Source organism: Xiphophorus maculatus, chromosome 4, assembly GCF_002775205.1.
Source record: "Xiphophorus maculatus strain JP 163 A chromosome 4, X_maculatus-5.0-male, whole genome shotgun sequence".
Taxonomy (NCBI): Eukaryota; Metazoa; Chordata; class Actinopteri; order Cyprinodontiformes; family Poeciliidae; genus Xiphophorus; species Xiphophorus maculatus.
The window spans coordinates 14,362,696-14,385,335 of NC_036446.1; the positions used below are offsets into that span (position 1 = coordinate 14,362,696).

Below are 22,640 nucleotides of genomic sequence, written 5' to 3' on the forward strand. Positions count from 1 at the left end.
AAAGACATGAAAACATGCACCTGTGGGAACTGACAACCTTTTTTCTATTCGTTGTGCAGGGGCAGCAACACCTCCCAAAACACAAACATTCAAAATGTGGCATGCCAGTCCCCAAAAATGGCCGACACAGCAAAGAATGTGGAGGAAATTGAGGAGGAGGGAGCCAGATGTCAAGAAGAAGGGCGCGCCCTAGGAGAGGGGCGAGCGGAGGATCAGGTCGAGGAGGACGATGAGGAGAGCTGCTGTAAAGTGGAGCCAGACTGCGAGGAGCTCTCGGTTTCGCAGGAACAGCGGCAGGAAATGTTGATCTCTGGCCTTGCCAGTCCAACTGTTAGTGTCATCAGTATCAGCAGCGATGAAGAGGAGGATGCACAAAGACACTCAATGGGGGAGTAAGTACTGAGCATCAGGCTCAGTTTTCTGTTTCTCGTTCTAAAGGCTTTTGCATCTTATTTTTACTCTGCTTACCAACACAGGTGTAAGGGCAGTGCAGATTGTGAAGCATGTCAGAGCACCATCAGTATGGAGAGAGTATGTTCTCTTAGCAGTCCAGACAGCACGCTCAGCACCAGCTCTTCAGCTTCAGCCCAGTCCAACAACTCCCCATGCAAACAACCCAATAGGTAAAGCTCTACTTTTGGTCACGTTTTTACATCCAGGGCATTTAGACATTTTGAATTCAACAGAAACAGCTGATTTACCAACCTTTTCCAGCATGTCGGATGACGAACAGGAGAGCGGTTGTGACACGGTGGAGAGCTCGCCTGCCTCGCACAACTCCGGCCACAGCAGCAGTCCCTTTACCGAGCGCCGCTACATCGCCGACAGCAACCAGAACTGTGAGCCGCGTGTGGCGTGCGTTGCCCCTGAAACTGAGCCCAGCAAGCCTACAGTACGCACCGTTGTGGTGCCTCCAATGCGGGTGCAGAACAATAACAACAACTGTTCTATCAGCGAAACACCTGGAAACACAGGTAAATCTTGAAGTCTAAGGTTTTTATAACAGAAATGCATTTAAATGTTTGTTTCCTTAAAGGACATATATCATTATTTTTGCGCCTAACCATTGACTACCATTGTTACTCTTAACCCCAAGGCCATCAGCCCTCCTGTTTCTCCTGACAACAGAGACTTGCAGTGATTGAGCAAGTGTCACTTTTTCTAGACATAATCTGCCCGTGTTTTAGTCATGAGGGTTTTTCTCCACTACAGTGATGAAGCTGAGAAAACGTCATTCCTCTCCATCAGAGCTCTCAAGAGCTCTGTAGAACTGTATGTAGCTAGTCAAAATACTCGAAGATATCTAATGTCAAATGTTATCCTTCCTTTGACTCAGGCACAGTAGAAAAAAATGTGCTGCTTCAGAAAATATTCAATGAATAACATTTTTTTTGCCATGATAAACTTATAGTTCACAAACAAAAGTTCAGGTGTTTTTGGTCATTTGGATGTTGACCACTTGAATTATCAGTCATAAACTTAAACTGTTATGTCTTCGTCCCTCAGTTTTGGGTTCTTTCTTCTATTAATTTAAGATTTCAGTTGTTTTATAGTCTTGGAACAAATTGTTTGAAACAAACTGGTTTTGGCTGAGTGAAGAGAACTCCATCCCCCTGACCTTTGATTTCGTCCATGAAGTACACCCATGTTTCACTACATAGGTGATTTCTATGGAAGAATTACTCACTACATTAATTTATCTGTTCTTTTACCTGGAAAACAATTTGTTCTGTGATTTCCGAGAGATGTACAGGCATTTTGGTTTGAAACAATGTCAGGCTTCATGGATGCAAAGCCACAATCTTAACAGGGCATGACTCAAAAGCTTCCTCTTGTTTATGAAGAACGTGTTTGAATACCTAAAGGTTGATTTTATTTATTTGTGTTTCAAACTAACATTTCTGGCACTAAAATATGTTACATGTCCTTTAAATTTGAATTTATCCATTGTTGTGGAATAGGAGCCAGGTACACTTTCCAAAATTGTCTGAAGGAATCAGTGTGGTTTGATGGAAACATATTTTCCCTCTAATATAAATTACAGCTTGCAATAACTGAAATAATGGGACATCTTTCCATCTTGTTGCTATGTTGTTTTTGATGGTATTATCCACTCAGACAGCTACCAAGTGCTTAAGTACGTTATGCGAGGTCAAAGGTCTGGTCAACAGTGCTGCTGTCTGCTCCACAGGTCAGATGGCCTGGGATTATGCTGTGTTAGTAGGCCACAGAGGTTCTCACAGGTGATTATGGGTTCCCTGCTGTGACGAATCTGCTCTGATTTCTGATGTGAACACTTGCATGATGACTACATTTCTCTAAATCTGAGATCTGCTGAAACTGTGTGGATCTGCACTTCTCAAATCTGCGTAGTACATGTGTAATAACCAGCAAATGTTCAATGCTCTGAAAAAAAATAGGTAAAAATGTACTATTTTCTTGCTATTTTAAAAAAAACTAATGTTTGAAGTGTAGCTTTTATGCTGCTACGCATTATCTCTGTGGGCTTTGTAACTGCTGTGAAGAGTAATTTAAGTATGACTTTTTTCTGAGTTTAGAAAGTGAAGTGTTTGGCTTTAAATCCTAAAAGAAAATCATATAGATTCATTTTGCTTTCGTGTCAATGGCGTATCTCTCCCCTGCCTTTAAACTACTACAAATGAAGCCCAACATAAAAGGGCAGATCTCTCTATTTTAGTCCTGAAAGATTTATTTATAGCAAACAATCTGACCCTCAACATAAGCTTTATGATCAAGCTTAGTTAGAAACCTCTCCTCTTCTTCAAAAATACTTCTATTTATACTCATCTATGCTTTAAGCTTTGGAACTGATCCCACACAGCTGAAATCTCTAATAAGCCCACAGAGCTGCAAATGTTTCCAAGTGGGTACCGAGATATGCTGTGCATTTGCAGTTGTTGCAGTTGGATACATGCTCCAACTCAAGTCCTGTTTGCTTGTTATATCCTTTCTGACACCAAGACCTGAGCACCAGTATTTCTGTATTCACGTGTTATCCCCTATCTCTGTCTCTCTCTCTCTCTCTGTCTCCTGTTACATGACCTCTCTCGGTCTTAGAGTCTTCGTGCCACTCCAAAGGGCGAGGCATTCCTGGGCGACAGCATCACCACTCGACACCGCTCCTCAACAGGCCTCAGAAAATCGGCCCTGTGTTCCAGCCCCAGCAACAGCAGCCTATAGGCTTTGGGCAGGTGAGGAAATTCGCAAAGAAAATCAGTATTTAAAAGGAGAGTAATGGTTGCGCTTCTACACTGTTAAAGGGTTATTAAATGCAGAAAACAGTTGCACTTCATCAGTCGAGCTTAATTTTGCAGCATTGGCATCGGTCTGATGAGAGCTAATTAGATTTTATTGAGTGCAGTTTTGTTATGATGAGCTTAGTATCTCTTGGTAGAAAGACATGCTTCACCTTCTTAAATAGATCAATGACAGGAGTGCACATACTCTAGCTGCTGTACTTCCTTGCAAATGTAGTGCTGATTTTTGCTTGTCATCTTTTTCTTTTTATACCACTGCCAGTTTAGGGTATTAACATTTAGCATCTGTATATTTTGAGGGGAGGCATTGAATCTGACAAGAAGCTGGCAGTTTGTTACGAAGGGTGACTTCTGAAGGTACTTCGGTGGTTGTGACTGCATGTGGGCAATCAAGAGCCGTAAGGAGAACATTTGAATCGCAAATGTTGTCTTTTTGTGCCAGTGCGTGTGATTAGTTTTCAACTTCATGTTATAAATGGAACTTTATTCACTCCACTATCTGTTCTGATGTACACACTCCTAATTATTGAACAGTTCCACTGTATAGTACTGTGTCTTGCTTGTTTTAAGTGTAAAAATCAGACGATGTTTGCCATGATCTGCGATTGTAAAGTCAAAAACTGAATAAAATAGGAAATGTTGTTTTCTATGTATTAAATGAATCAAAACGAACAACTCTCAACTGAAACAAACTTTTTAAACAGATTTATTACATTGTAACTTTTTTTGAGTTGAGCAAAGACTGAAACTGAAATTCTGGATCAGTGTGATAAGCCTATAAAGTAAACCATTATGATGATGGCTCCATACTTAAAGTAATAAACATCCACGGAAATCTCAATCAATCAATTAAACTTTATAACAGACTCTTCTGCACAATAACACGCAAAATATATAATAGAATCTAAGAACACACGTACAAAAACACATGCAAAACATCATTTAAATTGATCAATTTAAAAACAAACAGTGCATCCTGAAACTGAATGAAAGGAATCAGTGCAATTTTTGATTACTACAACGATATTGTTTGCAGGACAGATCAAAGGTTTTATGAAATTTACATTGTTGGGAGTGTTTTAAACGTGCAAGCACAAAGCAGCTTTAGTGGAACTGAACAGAAGCTATAGCAATCTTTCTAAATATCATCACCATTTATTTTATCATTAAAATGATAACAGGAAAATTTGTCCTGCTGGGTTCTGCAAATGGCAGTCCCAGTTCATTTAGTCTTTTTTTATACCAGCACTTCTCGTATTGAAAACTAGCAGTGTCGCCTGAATAAATAATAAATAGAAGCCAAGATTATGTGCAATAAACTACAGATATGTTCTTCTCTCCCTCAGGTCCAGCATTTCACTTCATGCCACCAAGAATGGAACGGGAACTTTGCCAACCGGCGACCACAGGCGTACATCCCTCCCACCATGCATGGGCACACCTTCACACTTTCCCACAGCAGTCCAAACCACACAACAGGCGCCCACCCCCACCTTGGGGGCCACCCGCATTCTCAGCCTACCCTGTTGTCGTACCCTCCGTCTGGCCCTCTGGTTACAGCGGCCCCCGTGGCCCACCTGCTGGCTTCCCCTGGCACCTCCCGCCCTGTCCTCCAGCCCACGTATGGCATATCCCACCCGGCAGGCATTGTGCACCAAGTGGCAGTGGGTATCAACCCCCGGCTGCTCCCCTCCCCCACCTTGCATCCACAGAGCCAGTTCAAGCCCCTTTTCCCCCCGCACTCTTACATCGCCTCGCCTGCTTATGGCAGTTTCCCCCTCAGCCCCACCAAACTAAACCAGTACCCCTACATCTGAGTGTGGCTCTGGTACCTTTCCTACCACCTGGGGGCTAAGCAGGGCAGCATCCCATCCTAAACCACAAACAACATGGTTTTCATTTCTAATAAAAAACCATGGCACAACCACAGAGAAAACAAGCTATTTTTTGAATCATGTCGACTTGGTTGTAATTGAACTTTTAAGCTTTAAAAAAAGAAGAAGAAAAAAAAAGAGTTCCAACGGTGGAGATGATCTGGCAAAAATTAAGAAGGAAATAATGTATGAATGATTGAATGATAGAATGAATGAGTAGTTAAACTCACACTTAATGTGTTTTGCACATTTGATATATCTTTGCATTGGATCTTCTACGAATACTCCTCAAGACAGATGAATAATTGGGGTGTTGTTGAATAGTTAGAAAACCCCCCGGTCCCAGCTATTTTTCTACATTGCCTTCTTATGTGTGCAAGACACATCCATATTTGTAAAGCCATCCCAGTCTCTAGCTCTAGATCGACAGATGCACATGTTGTCCACGGTGTATGTTGTACTGCGTTTGAAGTATTTGTACCTTTTCGGTGTCTTTTGATGTTCGCAATGTCAAGTCAATTATCCGATTTAAATAGGGTTGTTCATCACGCTGCATGTGGTCTTGCATGAGCAAAAATGTAAACGGAAAGATGCATAGACGTTGCTCTTATTATTTGTGTCACAAGACTCGCTGCATTGTATAACTGTCCCCAGCCATAGTGCCTTACATATTTGAGGTTGTTAATGTTACTACTTATATATGACTATATTCATGAATATTAATGTACTGGACTGCAGCACTTGAAATTCCAATCAGTCGATGCATCCTATGTGTGAGTATATATATGCACATGTGTATATGTTCCATGCATAGCCTGCATGGATGTGATGTATCGCGGACAGCGGTGCTTATTTTTCGGAGTCTTTGTATATTTCAGTGTGTAGTGAGTTCCTTTTCTGTTCTTTCAAGAAGAACGGCATGCTTTGCTGTTGCGAATGCCTGCTGTTTCCTTAAACACGTTTGTTTTTTGTTTTTTTTGTCCTCTGTTTCCGAATGAACTAGTGTACAAAGTGCAAGTACTAGATATTGCTTAACATTTGATAATCACTTTCTATTTAGTGAAACTCTTACTACTAACAGTATTTGTACTGTTTAAAAACGGCAATACAATCTAAATAGTCGTCTGTTATATATTTCTTTGCTTTTTTTGTCTTTCTAATTTTATTTGGAGTGTTTTCACTTTGTTTTTAGATGTTTAGAAGTGTGACGGGCATGGCTTTGATTAGGTAAGATTTAAAAAAAAAAATGCAAATTCGTTTTACGGTATGGAATATTCTTAGCCTGAGCAAACCATGCAGTATTTGATATACACACATATATGACATATATTATAGAGCTAGAATATTTAGTACAGATGCTTGTTAAGGTGTGAGGTAATTGTGTGCAATTCTCTCGTTTATGCATGTGTGACAAAGTTAACTTTTCCCCTTTACATTGATACCATTTGTTAAAGGCTTAATGCTTATCAGTGTCAACTACTTATTTTATACATTCCGTCAGGGAGAAAATATATATATATATATATATATATATATATATATATATATAAAGTGCTGTGTTTTTATTTTCTTTATTCATTTAGAGTGGTCCTCAAAAAATGCACACACCCCTGTTCAAATGGCAGATTTTGTGATGTGCAAAAATAAGTGTATAATGAATTATGATGAACAACTGCCCTAAACGTGTATCATCTTTAATGACATTGTGGAAAAAATGTGAAAGCTAAAAACCTCTTGTAACTTGATTGCATATCTCTAATTGATTCATTTTGTTGAAGCACCTTGTCAGTCATTTTCAGTCTTCCTAAGTTTACTCAAGTGAGTTGGACAAACCAGAAATGAAATTCAGCTGCCTTGTTGGATTTTACCTTTGTTTGGTCATTTACATCCAATAGGTAAATCCCTAATTTGCAGACACGTTACCTGGAAAGAACATTTATCTACCAGGATATCAGATCACCATAGTGGAGGTGTTCACTGATGGTTGGAGAATAAATAGGACAATAAGGACTTTACATAAACTGAAGTTTTTATCAAAACTAATGAAAAGAAGAAACTGAAACTGGACACAGAGTCTGTCAAGAGACTAACAACACCAAAGGAGCTGCAGGAATTTTCAAAATAGTGGCTGCATTTCTTGTCACAGAATCAATTAGTCTGATGAAACTATATTTCCACTTTTCTTCTGTGACTCCAAATGTCATGTTCAACATATCAAAGAGATCAAAAGAACATTGTACCAACAGTGAAAGATGGCGGCGGCATCATACTGTAGGGTTTCGTCTTAAATGGAACTGATGTGTCGAAGTTGATAAAACTATTAATAGTAAAAAAATCCCAAAATGTTCATCCAGAAAGTTGAAGATGAAGACTGAGTTTGTTTTTCAGCACCATAGTGAACGTTAGCATGCACCCTAATCAACAGAAAAATGACTTCACCTTAACAAAAAGAAAATCTGAAAGGCTTAGTCTGGAAGTTAAATTTGACAAAAAATCTGTGGGGGTTAATCTGTGGGAAGACGGATGGGGACAAGAGATGTTTTCATAATCTGACAAGTTTAGCTTGCTATCGTGGGCATAGATTAGTCAAGACGTGGCATACTGATGGACTGAGGGAGACTGAATACTGACATTGAATCCAAAGATGTTTCCACAACGTATTCTTTTAAGGGTGTGGATATTTTGGCAGGCAGGTTGTCTTTTAGTTAAATTTTACTCAACCCAGACCTTTTAACATGGGTGTGTTCTCTTTTGGGAGCCACTGTTTTAATTTGTTGTGTGTATTTATTTTTTTTTTCCCTTTACTTCTGTCTTTTGTTTTTCAAATGACGTTGCTTGTGCAGCACCAAAGACTGTAATTCATATATTGAGCAAGGTAGCTATTCTGTTTGCATAGACCTCAGTTATACTGTAGTTGTAGAATGAGGTTTTGTTCAAAGAAAAAAAAAAGTTATATTTAAAAAGAAAAAAACGAAAAAAACAGCTGATGTTTTGTCTAGCTTATTGGGCAATTAACAAGTCGTATCATTTCTTTCTTGAATGTATCATAGATAAGCTGCTATATGATGATTGCCACTTCAATAGCTGTGAAATTAGGTGATTTCTCTCTGAGTTTAAACCTAGCGTTTTGTATAGGTCCCTAATTATCTGAAATAGAAGTGGTTTTGATTTCTGTGTTTGCATTCATTTTCGGAGTGTCACTGTAACTACTGTATTTGCTGATGATGAACATTAGTTGGATTTGTTGTTCCTCGGGGTGCGTGTTTTTTCAGCATCAGTATTTTATCCTTATTAACCTCTTGGGCTCGTCACTGCATATAAATGATGTATCGATGTAACTTAAGTTTTCTATGTTTTCATATCGATGTTTTGTACACATCTGAAGCTGTAGCTTGCAGGATTGATTTAACTTTCTCATTGCACGAACACCGTGTATTACCAGTACTCTTTTTCTGAGTCATGGGAGCACTGTGAGATGCCAGAAAACAAACAACACCAAAAAAAAAAAACTACGAGTCCAGTGTGCCCCTTTCACACTTGTCGTGAAGCACTTACAGCTAGTGAGGCTTGGAAATGTTTGATTAAAGTAAGAAACATAAATTTACCCCCAATGCTTTTGCTCCAAAACAATTTTCACAACTTGTTTTATGTCAAAAACGATTACAAGTATTTATTGCAACCTTTTGTATCTGTTCAATGTTCTATCTGCTTAGAATATCAGTTGGATATTCTAACCTGCCTTGCGTTTAGATCGCTCTCCCCTTTATGAGTGACTCATATCAAAGTGTTTTTGTCAGTGCGAGGCGGTGGCCGTTGTTATGTGTCCTTTACTGAAACTGCGACAGTGTAAGCAGCACTGTGTATGTGCCTTGAGATCCAGAAAAGCGAACGAACGAAGAAGGCAGAGAATCCAACCCCACGATCATGTAGAAAGTCTCTTAGCGGCCGCTCTACCAAAGGGAGAGGGGAAACAAATTCAAAAGTAGGACTTTGTCATAGAGTCATGCCAGAGAATTTGATCCGCTCCTCTCTCAGATAGTCCACAAAAAAAGCCTCTGTGTGACAACAGGCTGATAAAATAACCCACAGTTAGACTGAATGATATGATGCATGGTGGTCTTCAGATAGTCACTCTGGCTGAACAGCAGATGCAATACTTTCCATTGTGCGGTCGTTGCACCACAAAGTGTTCTTAGATAATCTCCACGCTTTACGTTACCTTGCATGAACACATGCATACTTCGCTTCACTTTTGTCTTCTGTCATGCAGATTGAGGCTAAGTTGGAGCAACTAGAGCACAGCTGACAACACTGGTCTTTTAAAATCAAAGAAGCTAAAGTGTTTTTGTTTGTTGTTTTTTTTCGTCTGGTTGTTGATTTCGTGCTCCAGGTGGAAACTGCCCTCTACATTCAAACAACGACCCTGATGCATCTTTGTGTTTTTAGAGATTTTTTTTTTTTTCTTAGCCGTTTGTTTTACTGATCACATTCAAATGTCACTTTGGGAAAGAAATCTTGTGATGATGAGGCATGAACTAGATACATTAGTGCTTGAGATAGGTCCCCAATAATAAGCATGTGAAATGTAATCTGTGTTTTGACTCCTTCAAAGCTTATTCACCAGCAACGCGCCTGCATCAACTCTCCCGTATTTGTCACACAAAACAATGGATGCAAGAGGAGAGAAATCTTTACACTCTTTTCCATTTTATTTTAATTGATTGAAATCTTTGTTCATGGATTTTGGAGGCTTGTGGTCACGTTTAGCAGATAAAACAGCTATCTGTAAAATGTCCAGTTGTTGAAATTACTGATGTTGGTAATGACATTATTGTCCTTTAGAACTTTTTCTTCAGGGTCTCTTATTGATCTAAATGTGCTACTATGTAACTCTTTGATTTGATTGAACAAGGATTGTTTTTCTCAAGTTCTTCTTTTCAGTCTTCTGGTCATCTCTCTCAATTTCAGAGTTAATTCACACTGCAAGTTATGGAATCACCTGTTTAGATTGCTCTTCAATTAGACTTTATTATGAAATCTGAACTGTTACTGTTTTAATACCTGTAGATTTTTTGTGGCTTTGTTTTTATGTTTTGTTTGCTTTTTTTCTTTTATTTTTTGATTTTGTGCTACACTAGTTTGCCATGTAGCAATTGCACTGTGCAATATTTACAGTATGAGGACTGGGAAAACTAACTCTATGGATGTGATGTCTCTTATACAGTTTGCGATAGTGTTTCCTCTAGTTCTCAGTGATTTAGGTGTGACCAAGCCTTCTCTACTTTGTCACATTAAGCGGGTTTTCCAGGTGACTCTTTTGGTGAGTGTCAAAATAAGACTTTATGGTGTATTATTGTTAAAATTCACTTTGAATTAAAAAAAATCTATTGATGCAGCCCTTCCTGTGTCCTGACTCTTCCTCCATCACCCACTTTCATGGTCAGTTTATTTTACTAGGGCAAGGAGCACAAAAGTTGACAAGACACATTATATAATTGTTTATAGTTTTGAATTGTTTTTGTATGACAGAGCAATTATCTAAATATCATTATTTATACATTTAGTTTAGAAAAATATTCATGGATGTGTATTTAGTACTAAACTTTCAATACTGAAAATACCATTTATAAAGCACATTTATCAAATTAAATTAGAATTTAATTTCATTTTTGGGAGGTTTTAATACACTCAAATTATGTTTTGGTCACTATTTGCATACATTTTTATATTATTGTATTTTAATAATATTGAGATAAATTACTTTTTAAACACAAAGTTAGTAATATTTGCAGTGTTAATGTTATGCTAGTTTTAAGATAATGTTAGAAATTATGGAATTAAATAGATCAGAAGACCATTAATGTTTATTGTGTGTCCCTATCCATGGGCATATGTTAATAATTAAATAACATTTGAATATTATACAATAATAAGTTTTATAATATGTTCATATACAATTGTAAATAAAGTTAACTAAATAAGTGTTAGTAGTAATATTTATAGTGTTAGAATCTGAAAAAATACTTATTCCATAAGTTTCTATGTGTTGCTGTGAATTAGAAGTGTGTCATCAACTTGTGTCTTTTGAGTCAAGGGTGCCATCTTGTGGAGTTAAAACGGTACAACAACCACGGCTGTAAATGCCTTCTCTCATTATGCCAACAACAAGCCTGATGAGGTTGACAGTAGCTAAACTTTGAAATGACATTCATAGTAGAAGTGTGGCTTTTGTGTGTGTGGCTTACTTCATAGATGAAAGAGGCCAGTAATTCAAAACAAAAAATGCCCAGTTTGATCCAAACACAGCCAGCAGAGGGCGCCCTGCAGACAGGTCAGCTTTGACTTTCTATACAGATGCTATTTTGTTTCAGCCTGGCCAGAGGAGTACAAGACCTAAATGAGCCACCCACTCGCCGAGCTCCGTGGAAATATGCTTACTTTGGTGGTGACTGAATGTCCTCTACACTCAACTCAGTGACCGTCATCCATCAGGAGCGGGTCTGAGAGAGCCACTTCACCTCCAGCGGCTAAATGTCAAACCTCTGGGCAAAGTGAGAGCGCCACTCTGCGCCACACGGTGATGATGGGTGGACCAAGCGCAGCGGAGCGATAAGGGCGCATTTCTTAATTTCCCTTCAACGTCGCGTTCCCCACTTCCCCTCGTCCTTCTATCCAGCCCTGGACACACGACGTGACCCAGTGACGGCCGTGTTTCCCCCCGTTCACACACGTGGATTGATCCAATGCATTATTTACGAGCGAAACTTCAGCAACTTGTCCACTGGATATGGCTCCCGGTGTGAGGAGTGATGGGCGGGCGGGTCATCCCGAAGTACCGGGAGCCTGCGGGGCAGACGCCTATGATGGATGCTCACCGCGCAGGAGGGAAGCCGGAGGAGACAGGGGGAGGAGGTGTTTGAGGAGCGGTTTGCGAGCCGGAGCAGCGGGGATGCTCTCATACTGCCTGCTGTCTTTGGCTCTGCTTTCACTCCTTGTCCGGTGCGCTGTGGCCGCAGAGGGTAAGCTCAACGCCGAGCAATGCGCTCCAAACACGCTGAGGCGCATGCTGATCTGTTGCACCAACGTCTTTCTGCATTAAACCTGCCCTGCATGTGGTATTTACTGTGAGCAGGATGAAAAAAAAAAGAGCACACTGGGTGGAAAATGGATCTTTTGTTTTACACAGGCAGCGTTTTGTAACCCACTGCAGGGTGCATGAATCCTGGGCTGTGCAGATGGAGCTGCGGCTGGATAAATAGCTTGATAAATCATTTTTTAAAAGGAAGGGGTAAAAAAAAAAAACTTCTATCATTTAACCATCTCAATGTGTTTTTCATATGCTGGAAGACGTTGCTGTTGACATAAGATTGACTGCTGTCATTGACTGACCTATTGGCTGGTAAAATATCTTAAGGACCCTGACATGTCAGTATTTCAGATTGTGGTGATTCTGGCTATCTCTCTCCTACACCTGCAGCCATTTAACTTCTTTGTCTCACTGATCTGATTGCACTGCACAGACCTAGACAAGCTGCACTCACAGCCATTTCATCATCATCCCTTTCCCTCAGTCCAACTTTACTACCTCATTGTACTTGAGTTGTTATCAGTGCAAATTGTTACAGTTCCATTTAAGTTGCATTTCCACTACAGGGGTTATTAAACAGTATCATTGTTTGTAACGAGCTGCAGGGAGTTATTCTGGGAATGCAGTGCATTTACAGGGCAGTCTGTTTTCAGAGCATCTGGGACAGCACTAATGACACACATTCTCATGCCCATTGTGGGTCTGTTTGTCTCAGTGGGCACGCGAGGCAGCTGAGGTAAGTCACTTTGCTGCCGTTCTTCCTTCAACATTTTGAGCAAGTCTTTTCCTGTAAAGGACAGTTCCTCTCTGCAAGTGCACTAATTTGGCAGTATTCCACTTTGCTCGTGCAATTCTTTCTGCCACTTCAGCACAGATGGCCCTGAAGGTCTCTGTATGCATCCACAACTAAAAGGAGAACAAAACAAGATGCTCCTTTGCAGGTGCTAAACCAACAGTGGCGCTCTTACCCTTTTCCGGGCTGCAAACTGTGGTGTCGTGGCTGTAGTCTCACCTCTTGGTGATGCACTGCTACAGTAGCACAGTCTCCTCCTCCTTCTCCTCTTCCTCCCATCTCTTCCTCTTCTTCCTCTTTGCAGTCAGCACATCCATTCTTAAACATAAGTGCAGCAGCACCTGAGCTGCTAAATATTTGGTGATGGTACCACACAAGTCCTTTTAATAGTCCCCGAATCCAGATTCAAGAATGTAGAGTAAGTGCTACATATAAACAAAGGTTCATTTAGATTTTCGGGACTGTGAAAAATAAAGTGGCTATTATATTAGACACAAAAACCTTTCCATTAGTTGAAAATTTGAATTAAATTTTGGCTCATTTGGGGTTTTTTGTTGTTGGTTTTTGTCCCACATGGATCTATAATAGGGGCATTGCCAAAGAGTGCTTACATATAAGTTGCCTACTGATCTGCATATCAGTGTATGTGCACATTTGTAAGTCTGGCTGTGTAAAACCACAGTGAGTGGGTATAACTAGAAAAGTACTCCTCTTCCTAAGGCAGAGACTGACCCCCAACCCCAACCTCTCACGCTTCTGTTATTGCACACCCGTCCCCACAATAATAATAATAATAATAATAATAATAATAATAATAATAATAATAATAATAATAATAATAATAATAATAATAATAATAAACACTCGCACACACATAACCTTCTTCCAAGATCTGAGGAAAAACATGAAGGTGGCAGTTTACACATGCCTCATCTAATCTGATAAAGCTTGAAGAGCCTCTCTGAAAGAACAGAATAAAACTGTTCAGCAAAGCAAAGCTTACTATTCACAAACGCATGGATACTTTAATGAATTTCTGGATTAGTTTTGGATCACTACAGGACTTTAATGACAGAGCCTTCCTAGTATTTCTCTAAATTGGCTTTAGGTTGCTCTTGGCAGCAATAAAAGCATCAGCAAGGTTTGTATGTGTACAGTATGTGTTTATAGGAATTATTGTCCCTTCTTCCAGGAAAGTATTTGTGAGGTCAGGCACTGATGTTGGATGAGAAGACCTGCCAACTTGATCCCAAAGGCGTAATGTTAGATTGAAATCAGGAGCCTGTGCACTTCAGACAAATATTTCCCAACAGAGTTGCTGCTTGAAGTATTTCTGAACTGTGCTTTGTGTACTAGTGGACAGTTATGTTGAAAATAAAGGACCAGTCCGCAGACTATCCCCACAAAATCAAGATTATGAAATTGTTCAAATTGTGTTGGTATACAGCAGCATGAAGAGTTCTTTTCACTATAGGGCTTTGCTCAGCTCCCATACCATAATTTACTCTGCACCAACCATTACATATGATACTGCACATGCAGAGTGTACTCTGCATCCCTAGAGTCAGAGTCAAACATGAAGAAGCAGCATTCAGTTTTTATGCTCCTCTTATCTGGAACAAACTTCCAGAAAACTGCAACACAGCTGGAAAATTGAATTCCTTCCCTCAAAGGCTAAAACCTCTCTTATAATAATATTCCTTTATTTAATCAGGTAAACCCCATTGAGATCTAGATCTCATTTTCAAGAGGGACCTGAAACAAACTTCACTCCCCGTCAGGGAATCGAACCCCGGTCTCCCGCGTGACAGGCGGGGATACTCACCACTATACTAACGAGGAGATTTACTCTTAACACTTGTTAAGAGTTGCCTGAGATTAATAGCTGGATTGTTTATTATTATATTTGATGATGATTATTCTTGATGATTTTTATGATGGCATTGACAAAATGTAATGTTTGTTCCATGGAATGTTTGTTCATATGTTTTTGTCATGCAAAGCACTTTATACTGCCTCGTTGCTGAAATGTGCTGTACAAATAACCTTGACTTGACTTAACTCTGTTGCAGTCAGGCAAGTTGCAAGCTTCTTGCAACTGCTAAAACCAGACTCTGGATTGCCAGACAGAGTCATGATTAATCTCTACATAGAACACGTCTCCGCTGCTGCTCAAGAGTCCGGCAGTGGCAGCATGCTTTGCACCACTGCATCTGACACTTTGCATTTCACTTAGTGACGCAAGACTTGGATGCGGCTGCTCGGCCATAAAAACCCATTTCATTAAGTTTTCTCTGCTCTATTCCCAAGTTAATCTGAAGGCCACATGGAGTTTGGATGATACTGACTATACAGACAGGTAGCAACTTCTGGATAGGATGTGCCTCATTATCCCATAACTTATGATTAAATGTGGCCCACCGCTTTGTGTTTTATATATCCACTAACAACTAACTGTGGAATATTTAGTAGGAACGAAATGTCACATTGAGACTTATTACACAGGTGGATTTCTCCGAGCCCCTGAAAAATATTAATTCACTGGAAAATATTTGTAGAAGCCGTCTGCATACTTAGGCAACTGATTTTATACCCATGTGGTCACTGAAGTGGTTGGAAATTATACATTCTATCATTTGGGGGGGTGACCCAATATTTTTTGCATTATACTTGCACTTTCAACACCTTGAGACCTTCTTTGCATTGTTTATCAAACAAAAACACAATAAAAGTTTCACAGTTAAACCTAAACATGCGGTTTGCATCACATCATTTGTTTTGTGCAGCAAAAGAATGATTGCTGTTCCGGTTCTCAGTATGCTGAGAACCACAACAGAGTTTAAAAAAATCTTGTATCAGAATTTTCTAAGGTCAAAGCAATTTTGGTACAATCACATTTTACCTTACCACTGTTTAGAGAACAATGCAATGTACAGAATCCTCCTATTACACTCACTCAAAACTAATTTGCAGCTTACACAGTTGTGCTAGACTCAAATAGTAATAGTTGGAAGAGCTGAACCAGAGGAAGCTATCAGTCCTCTGATGTCAGAGCAGAACCTTACAGTTACTTATGAGTGCTGACAGCTTTGGAGGGGACTGACCTCATAGAGCTCTCGATTCAAAACGCCGTCCCTAAGCCGCTGCAAGTCATCACTTCTTGCCCAGAGATTTATTGAAATAGACCTAAGAGACGGCTGAAAACTGTTTTTTCATCAGACTGCACTTTTTACCTTTTTTTACTTGTGAATGCATTAGTTGACTTGTGACATGCTCTGTGGGTTTTCTCCGTTTACAGCCTATTCTTGGCCTTTTTCATGTGTTTGTGAAGAGAATTGATGTTGCTTTTTTCTACTCTTTTTCGGGCTTCCGAGAACATTTATGTTGAAGTAAAAAAAAAAAAAAATCATGTTTCAGTGTTTCTTTGGTGACCTGCTTGAAGATGTTTTAATGTTAGTTTTTGCTAGTCTTGCCTTATTGCAGCTGTAGACTTAATGGCAGTTAATTATGCCATTTGTAAACCTGTAAGAGAGTCTTGAGATGTATGCGACGATTCTTTTCTATGCGTGTGATTTCCTTTTCCCCACAGGTTTGGGTTCAGCTGTTTCGGCGTCCACTGGAGGCTCAAACATTTGTCTTAGTGAAGACTTGTCAAGCTGAGAAGTTAATACAAACGCACAATCGGGATTTTCTCCAAAAAAAAGATGTGTGCCTAAAACAGTTTTCTAAATGTGTAATTTCATTGTGGGATACATTTGTTTTGGTAGAAAAAAAAATGCAGCTTCTATTTAGAAGCTGTGAAAGAACTTGAAAGCAAGAAAGGGAAACAGAAGAAACTGCATTGTTAGGTGATGAAAAATATATTAGTGTCGGCAATCATTCAGTGAGACTTAGACCATTTGTTGTCTGATCTGGTTGTAAGTCACTCCTATGGTCTTTTGCTTTCTGACAGATTGTAAAAGTCAAAGACATTTTATGTTCCTCACAGCTGTATAGAAAGCAAGCAGCAGGTCAATCTCACATTGACCTGCTGATAAAGATAAAGATAGGAAAGGCTTCTAATTAGCATCGTGTACCATCTGCCTTGCATTAAGTTTGGTACAATCAGGGAATATTGCTATTGTGCGACGGGTTATCTCCATGTTTCCCTCTGTACCTTTGAGCCTCTGCGCTCTTTTGTTTCCCTGCGTTTCTCCGGCTGTTTGGCGGAGGCTGATGGCAGATGAAGGGCTTGGCTCTGCTGCTGCTTGAGAAAGGGCAGCAGGCTGGCTGATTTACTGGGACACGCTATATTGCAGGCTGCTCTGCACAGAGCCGTTGTTAATCACACAGCAGTACACAGAACCACTGCAAAAGATCCCAAACACCGATTGTGCAGGTTGCTTAAGAACATGATTAAAAAAAGAAAGTGTAATTAGGTTCCTACTTGTGGGTGAATAAATGACAACAAAATATTCAGTTGCAATGTCTATTCATTCAACAATCATCAATCATATCAGTAAAAACTTGCACCAACACTGGCTTGTCTTGTTTCTCACAATCCTGAGCTTTGGTATTTTTGGGACTTAAAATTGTTCTAGAAATACTTCATTGGATTTTAGTCTAAGCTCCGACTGGGGCACATGAGGACATTCATACACCAAAGCAATATCTTTGTCATCTTGGCTGTGTGCTTAGAGTCAATGTCGTGTTGATGAGATGAGTCGTTGCCTTAGTCAGAGCTTTGGAGCACTGTGTGGTAAGAAGTCTTAAAAGGTCTCATTGAATCCAACTGTGCTCAAAGAAAAAAACATCCCCACAGCATTATACCACCACCACCATTCATCCCAGTTGGGACGCTGTCCACATATGCTTGTACTTCAGGCCAGAGGATTTGTTTCTCCTAGTCTGACAGTCTGTAAAGTGTGTTTCTGGCCACTGTAATGTAAGGAGCTGATTGGTGGAGAGCATTAGCTAAGATTAACCTTCTTGATGAGTCTACCTCCACAAGGGAGCACTTGAAATCACCTTTAGTGACGGTTGTTTTCTTGCTCACCCCTCTGGTCACAGCCTACTTTCCATGATTGCTCAGTTTCTAGGGAGATTTCTGGTTCCAAATAATGGACTCCTCAGTGCTTTCCTAAAACGTTTAGTGCTACTGAAATATTTCTTCTATCTTTCCTTAGATTTATGCTTTCAGAAAATCCAGACTGCAAACCTCTACTCTACTCACTGACATCATAAATCAGGGTCTCTCAGTGATACTTAATGAAGAGCAGAACAGCACAAATGACTTAACTTTATGCACAATAAGCGTATTAACTGTAGGACTACTATTTAATATAGCTTAAATTAATTTTATGTTCTTGTTTAGAACTTTCCTACTATGTTTAAATATAATTCCCATTAGTTTTCAAAACGCCCTTCTGACTCTTTGGTGGTTCATAGAACATTGAGTAAATTTCATCTCTGTACCTGAGAGTAAATACTAATCTAATACTTATATTAAAAAATGTAAATCAAAGGGTTCACCTCTAAGAAGAGTTCTTGATTGTTTAGCAATGTGCCTTCATTATAAAATCAGATGTTGCCGATAGAAAAAAATTAAAGCTCTCTTTCGCTTGATCAGACAAGATTTTGGATCTTTAGTGTCCAAAAACAAAAGAGACAAGTGGCTAGAGACATAGTCATTGAGCGCTTTTAATAGGAAGCTGTGCTCATTATAAATGGAAGCACTAAGTGTACTGAAAAGCTTTGCTTTGCATTTCAGCACAGGCGCCTCTGTGGACCGTGGCATTTAACCAAATCCCTTTGAACCACTGGAGGAGGGAATGTGAGATTAGAAAGACATACAAGCACATTCATCAGACATTCATTCAAAATGTTACAGATTTAATAGCAGGCAAATGGGGGGGGCGGCACCATGGATGTTTTGGGAGGAACTGGATCGTTATGTAAGTTGCTGGTGCAATGGGTAAAACTAATTTAAGTAAATTCCAAAACCATTGTAAAAAAAATTGTTTGAGTACAAGAAGGACAGCATATGTCCTGTCTAAAAGAAGTGTTTGATTGTAGCATTGTTAAAATTTTTTATTTGGAGTGCAAGGGATGTTCATTGCAAATACCATCATTAACAATTGTGAGAACAGCAAATATCAGTACTGTGTCAAGGTACCAAACAACCCTGCTGTTTTGTTTGATCGTGTTTTTTATTATTAGTCTCCAGCAGAATTTATCTGCATAACATAAAGAGAAAAACATTCATGACACACTGGCTTGTCTTCTTAATGTTGTTTTGACCCACAAATGCTTGTAAGTTACAAGTCAATCAGTTGTGGTCGGCCACAGAAACAAATGTTTAACGTTCATTTTTTCACAGAGTTGTTAATAACTCTAGTTATTTTTAATTAGAGAGCGAAACATTCTTGTGTTTGTCAGCTGCTTTTTTGGCTAACTACTTTGTGATTTTATACTACAATGTTATTTGAAACTAATTAGGTGAACACGTAAACATTAAACCAAAATAATAAATTTCTTTTAAGTATTTAGTTTGTTCAGAAGGCAACTGTTTAATGTCTCGTGGGCTACAGACTGCTAACAGAAAACACTGGATGCTAAAAAATTCTGGGTTTTTATTTTTTGCTTGAATAAAGCAAAAATAAAATAAAAACAACCTGGCTGTAAAACATTGTATGCAAATACCTCTATTTGACCTTTTACTTACTGTACTTCAGCTGTTACAATCAAAGGCCCTTTAAAATGACCCTGTTGGACCTTTTAGATTAGTGTTAAACTTTTGTCCCACACAGATAACCTTATGAATCTTCCAAGTATGTTTTCTACACATCAGTGTTGCACTAAGTCTAGTTTGAATTCACTTTAAAATTAAATGAACTCTGTAGTGAATTTGTGGTTTTATTTAAAAGAATAACATGTTTGAAACTTGAAATAAAATAAAAAAAATAGTTTCAACCTGAATATTAATTGGATCTTATTGCCTAAAGAATGTGGCAGATAATAATGATAATGAACAGTATAATTAGTGTTAGTGTTTTGATTTTTTATCTTTATCTCTATGTTTATTTACTTAGTTATAAACAAAGTGGTAACTTGCATTAATATAACAAATGTGATTGATGCTTACTAAATATTAATTTGAGACATAAAATATTTTCTCAATAAAAATGAATAAAATAAAATAAATTAAAACAAAGGAAACTCAAAATACACAATTTGTTGATAAAATAAATAGTTGTACTACAAAAGATCTGAATGTGTCATTTATTTTTGTGTGTTGACCCCCTTTTTTGGTTGTGGGAATTTTCATCAGCTTGTTCCATCAGTGCATTTTAATTGTTATGTAAATTTAAATACTTATTCTTTTGTTTGATCTTTTGTGTCCTCTAATTACTGTATGTTGTGGGTTTGAACCAATAAGTAATCAACCATTAACACAATTACATCATGGTAGAAGGAGCAGAGTAGGAATTCCACATGAAGGAATTTAACAGAATAAAGAAACCAACAACCAAAAATTAACGATATAAAAATATTTCTTACATTTAACTTGACATTAGGAGCATTTTCTTACCTTCAGATTCCACAAATCCCAGGTATGTGATGGTATTAACAGCACATTAGCTCACTGCATTCATCTTTGAAGAAAATATAAACAAACCATTCATCACCTGGCATGGGCCAATGTCTGGTTTAAGCAGAAAAAAGGCTGCCTGTTCTGGCTCTGAATAAATGAGTGTTTCTCACTTTCAGCTTATAGAAAAGCCTTTGATACTGTAGCTCACCCAATTCTCTGATTCAGAGAACTCCCTCTGATTTTAGCTTTTGTAAAACAAGTTGGAGGCAGTCTTTCTGCAGCAAAGATGTCAGAAACAGTGAAGCATCAAGAGTAATTTAAACTCACAGAGCACTGAGTGAATATTTAAACAATATTTAAGTCTCACTCAGCTAAACTCTATACGGACTTTAAATAATACTCTTTGGACAGAATCATGACTTTTGAAGTCACACACTTAAAAACTCCATACAATTCTTATTTAAAACTTTAAACACTTTATACTAAACACATTTACTTTAACTATGCTTGAGTGCATTTTTTAATCTGCGTTACAGTTGATGGATCTTTATCTCTTGTTAGAGCGATGGAGCCAGTCTTTAAGTCTTGAAATGAGACAGGCTGTTCTCCAGAACCCATTTCATCAAATCATTACTCACATAATCAAGCAGTGTGTAGCTGTGCCGCCTCTGGAGATTTTGCCTTCTACAGGCACACACGCAAAAGACCTTTCCATTTACTTGTGCTAAGGGCAGATGCTCACAATCTATGCTTTCAGTCGCCAACATATCCAATTAGATTGTGGCTGAATAGCATCTAATTTGGAAAACTTTGTTCAATGTGAAAGCAGTCATGATGCTGCTACATTCTTAGTATTTGCCAAATAGTGCACCTGCTGTATATGTCAGCAGTGCCCTCCCAATATGATTCTGACGTGTGTGCCCATAATAGCACAATGCCCCAGGGTTTGGGGCAGCTTAAGTTTATCTGTCTAGGTCAGGATACAGCTAAGTGCTGTACGGTCTACAGACCATGGTATCACACTAGTTTGTTTCAATGACCTTGTCACAATCTGCAGAATTAACCATATGCATGGGAGGCTTCTGCTCTACCACCATCAGTTTCATCACCAGCACAGAGGAGGGTTCCTTTTTAGCTTCATCAGCAGCTGATCTGCAGTACAAAATGACACAGCTGAACAGATTTGGTTTTGAAATGCCTTGGTTTCTTTAGAACATACCATCATGGATCATTTCAGTTTTGTCTTGGCTCTATAGGAGAAATATTCAGTTCAAAAGGATTCATACTCAAAATGTGCAGTGCATCTGGAAAGTGTTTATACCGTTTCACTTTTTCTCATTTTTTATGATGTTACAACCTTATATATATATATATATATATATATATATATATATATATATATATATATATATATATATATATATATATACAATAATATATGTGCAGAATTTTGAGGAAAAAAACATTTATTTAATACAATTTGGAATGAGGCTGAAACATAAAATGTGATGAAAATTTGTTTGTAAAGATTGGTATCTGGACAATTTGGAGTCCTGTTCATCATGGGCTTCAAACATAGTCTTAGCTGGGTTGTTTCCGCCATTTTTAAAATGGCGGAAACAACCGTCATTTAGCTTTTGGTTAGCTTATTTTCTGAAGAATGTTCTACTTCTTTAAGAAAGTCCTAATGTCATGTAGGCGTCTTACAAATGTCACCGTTTATGCTTTGCATGTGTAGCTGGGTGGTAAAGTTTGGTTGAATGAGTGTACTGTTTCAAAGTGTCGGTTTTCTTTTATATTACAGTAACAATGCTATTGAATTATTTTGGTTTAGTCATGTAATTTTATTTGTTCTTTATATTTAAATATGTGCAGGTAGTTGGTCTCGGGTGCTGCACATTTTGACCACCAGAGAGCAGTGTTTCAAGGTGGTTGCTGTTTCCCAAGACGGGCCAGGAAATGCATCTTGTTGTCTTCCTGTGTTGCTAGGCTATGTGCTGAACGTGGATGTGAACTGTAAGTGTTTCATCTGCGG

At 38.7% G+C, this 22,640-nt stretch overlaps 2 protein-coding genes and 1 non-coding gene across 4 annotated transcripts in view; 2 read left to right on the plus strand and 1 right to left on the minus strand.

Annotated features, from left to right (window-relative positions):
* hipk3 (homeodomain interacting protein kinase 3) overlaps positions 1-10,548 on the plus strand; it is a 41,332-nt gene extending 30,784 nt beyond the window's left edge. The window contains exons 12-16 of the mRNA XM_005813722.2: positions 60-392; positions 477-623; positions 715-974; positions 3,079-3,212; positions 4,625-10,548. Coding sequence (XP_005813779.1) covers positions 60-392; positions 477-623; positions 715-974; positions 3,079-3,212; positions 4,625-5,095 — 1,345 coding nt within the window. The 3' untranslated portion in view covers positions 5,096-10,548. The remainder of the gene's footprint in view (positions 1-59; positions 393-476; positions 624-714; positions 975-3,078; positions 3,213-4,624) is intronic.
* Positions 10,549-11,518: 970 nt separating this feature from the next.
* kiaa1549l (KIAA1549 like) overlaps positions 11,519-22,640 on the plus strand; it is a 65,176-nt gene continuing 54,054 nt past the window's right edge. For both annotated transcript variants that reach the window (XM_023332915.1, XM_023332916.1), the window contains exon 1: positions 11,519-12,171. In XM_023332915.1, coding sequence (XP_023188683.1) covers positions 11,940-12,171 — 232 coding nt within the window. In that variant the 5' untranslated portion in view covers positions 11,519-11,939. The remainder of the gene's footprint in view (positions 12,172-22,640) is intronic.
* Positions 14,803-14,874, minus strand: trnad-guc. Its single transcript has one exon. It is a non-coding gene; the product is annotated as a tRNA-Asp (tRNA).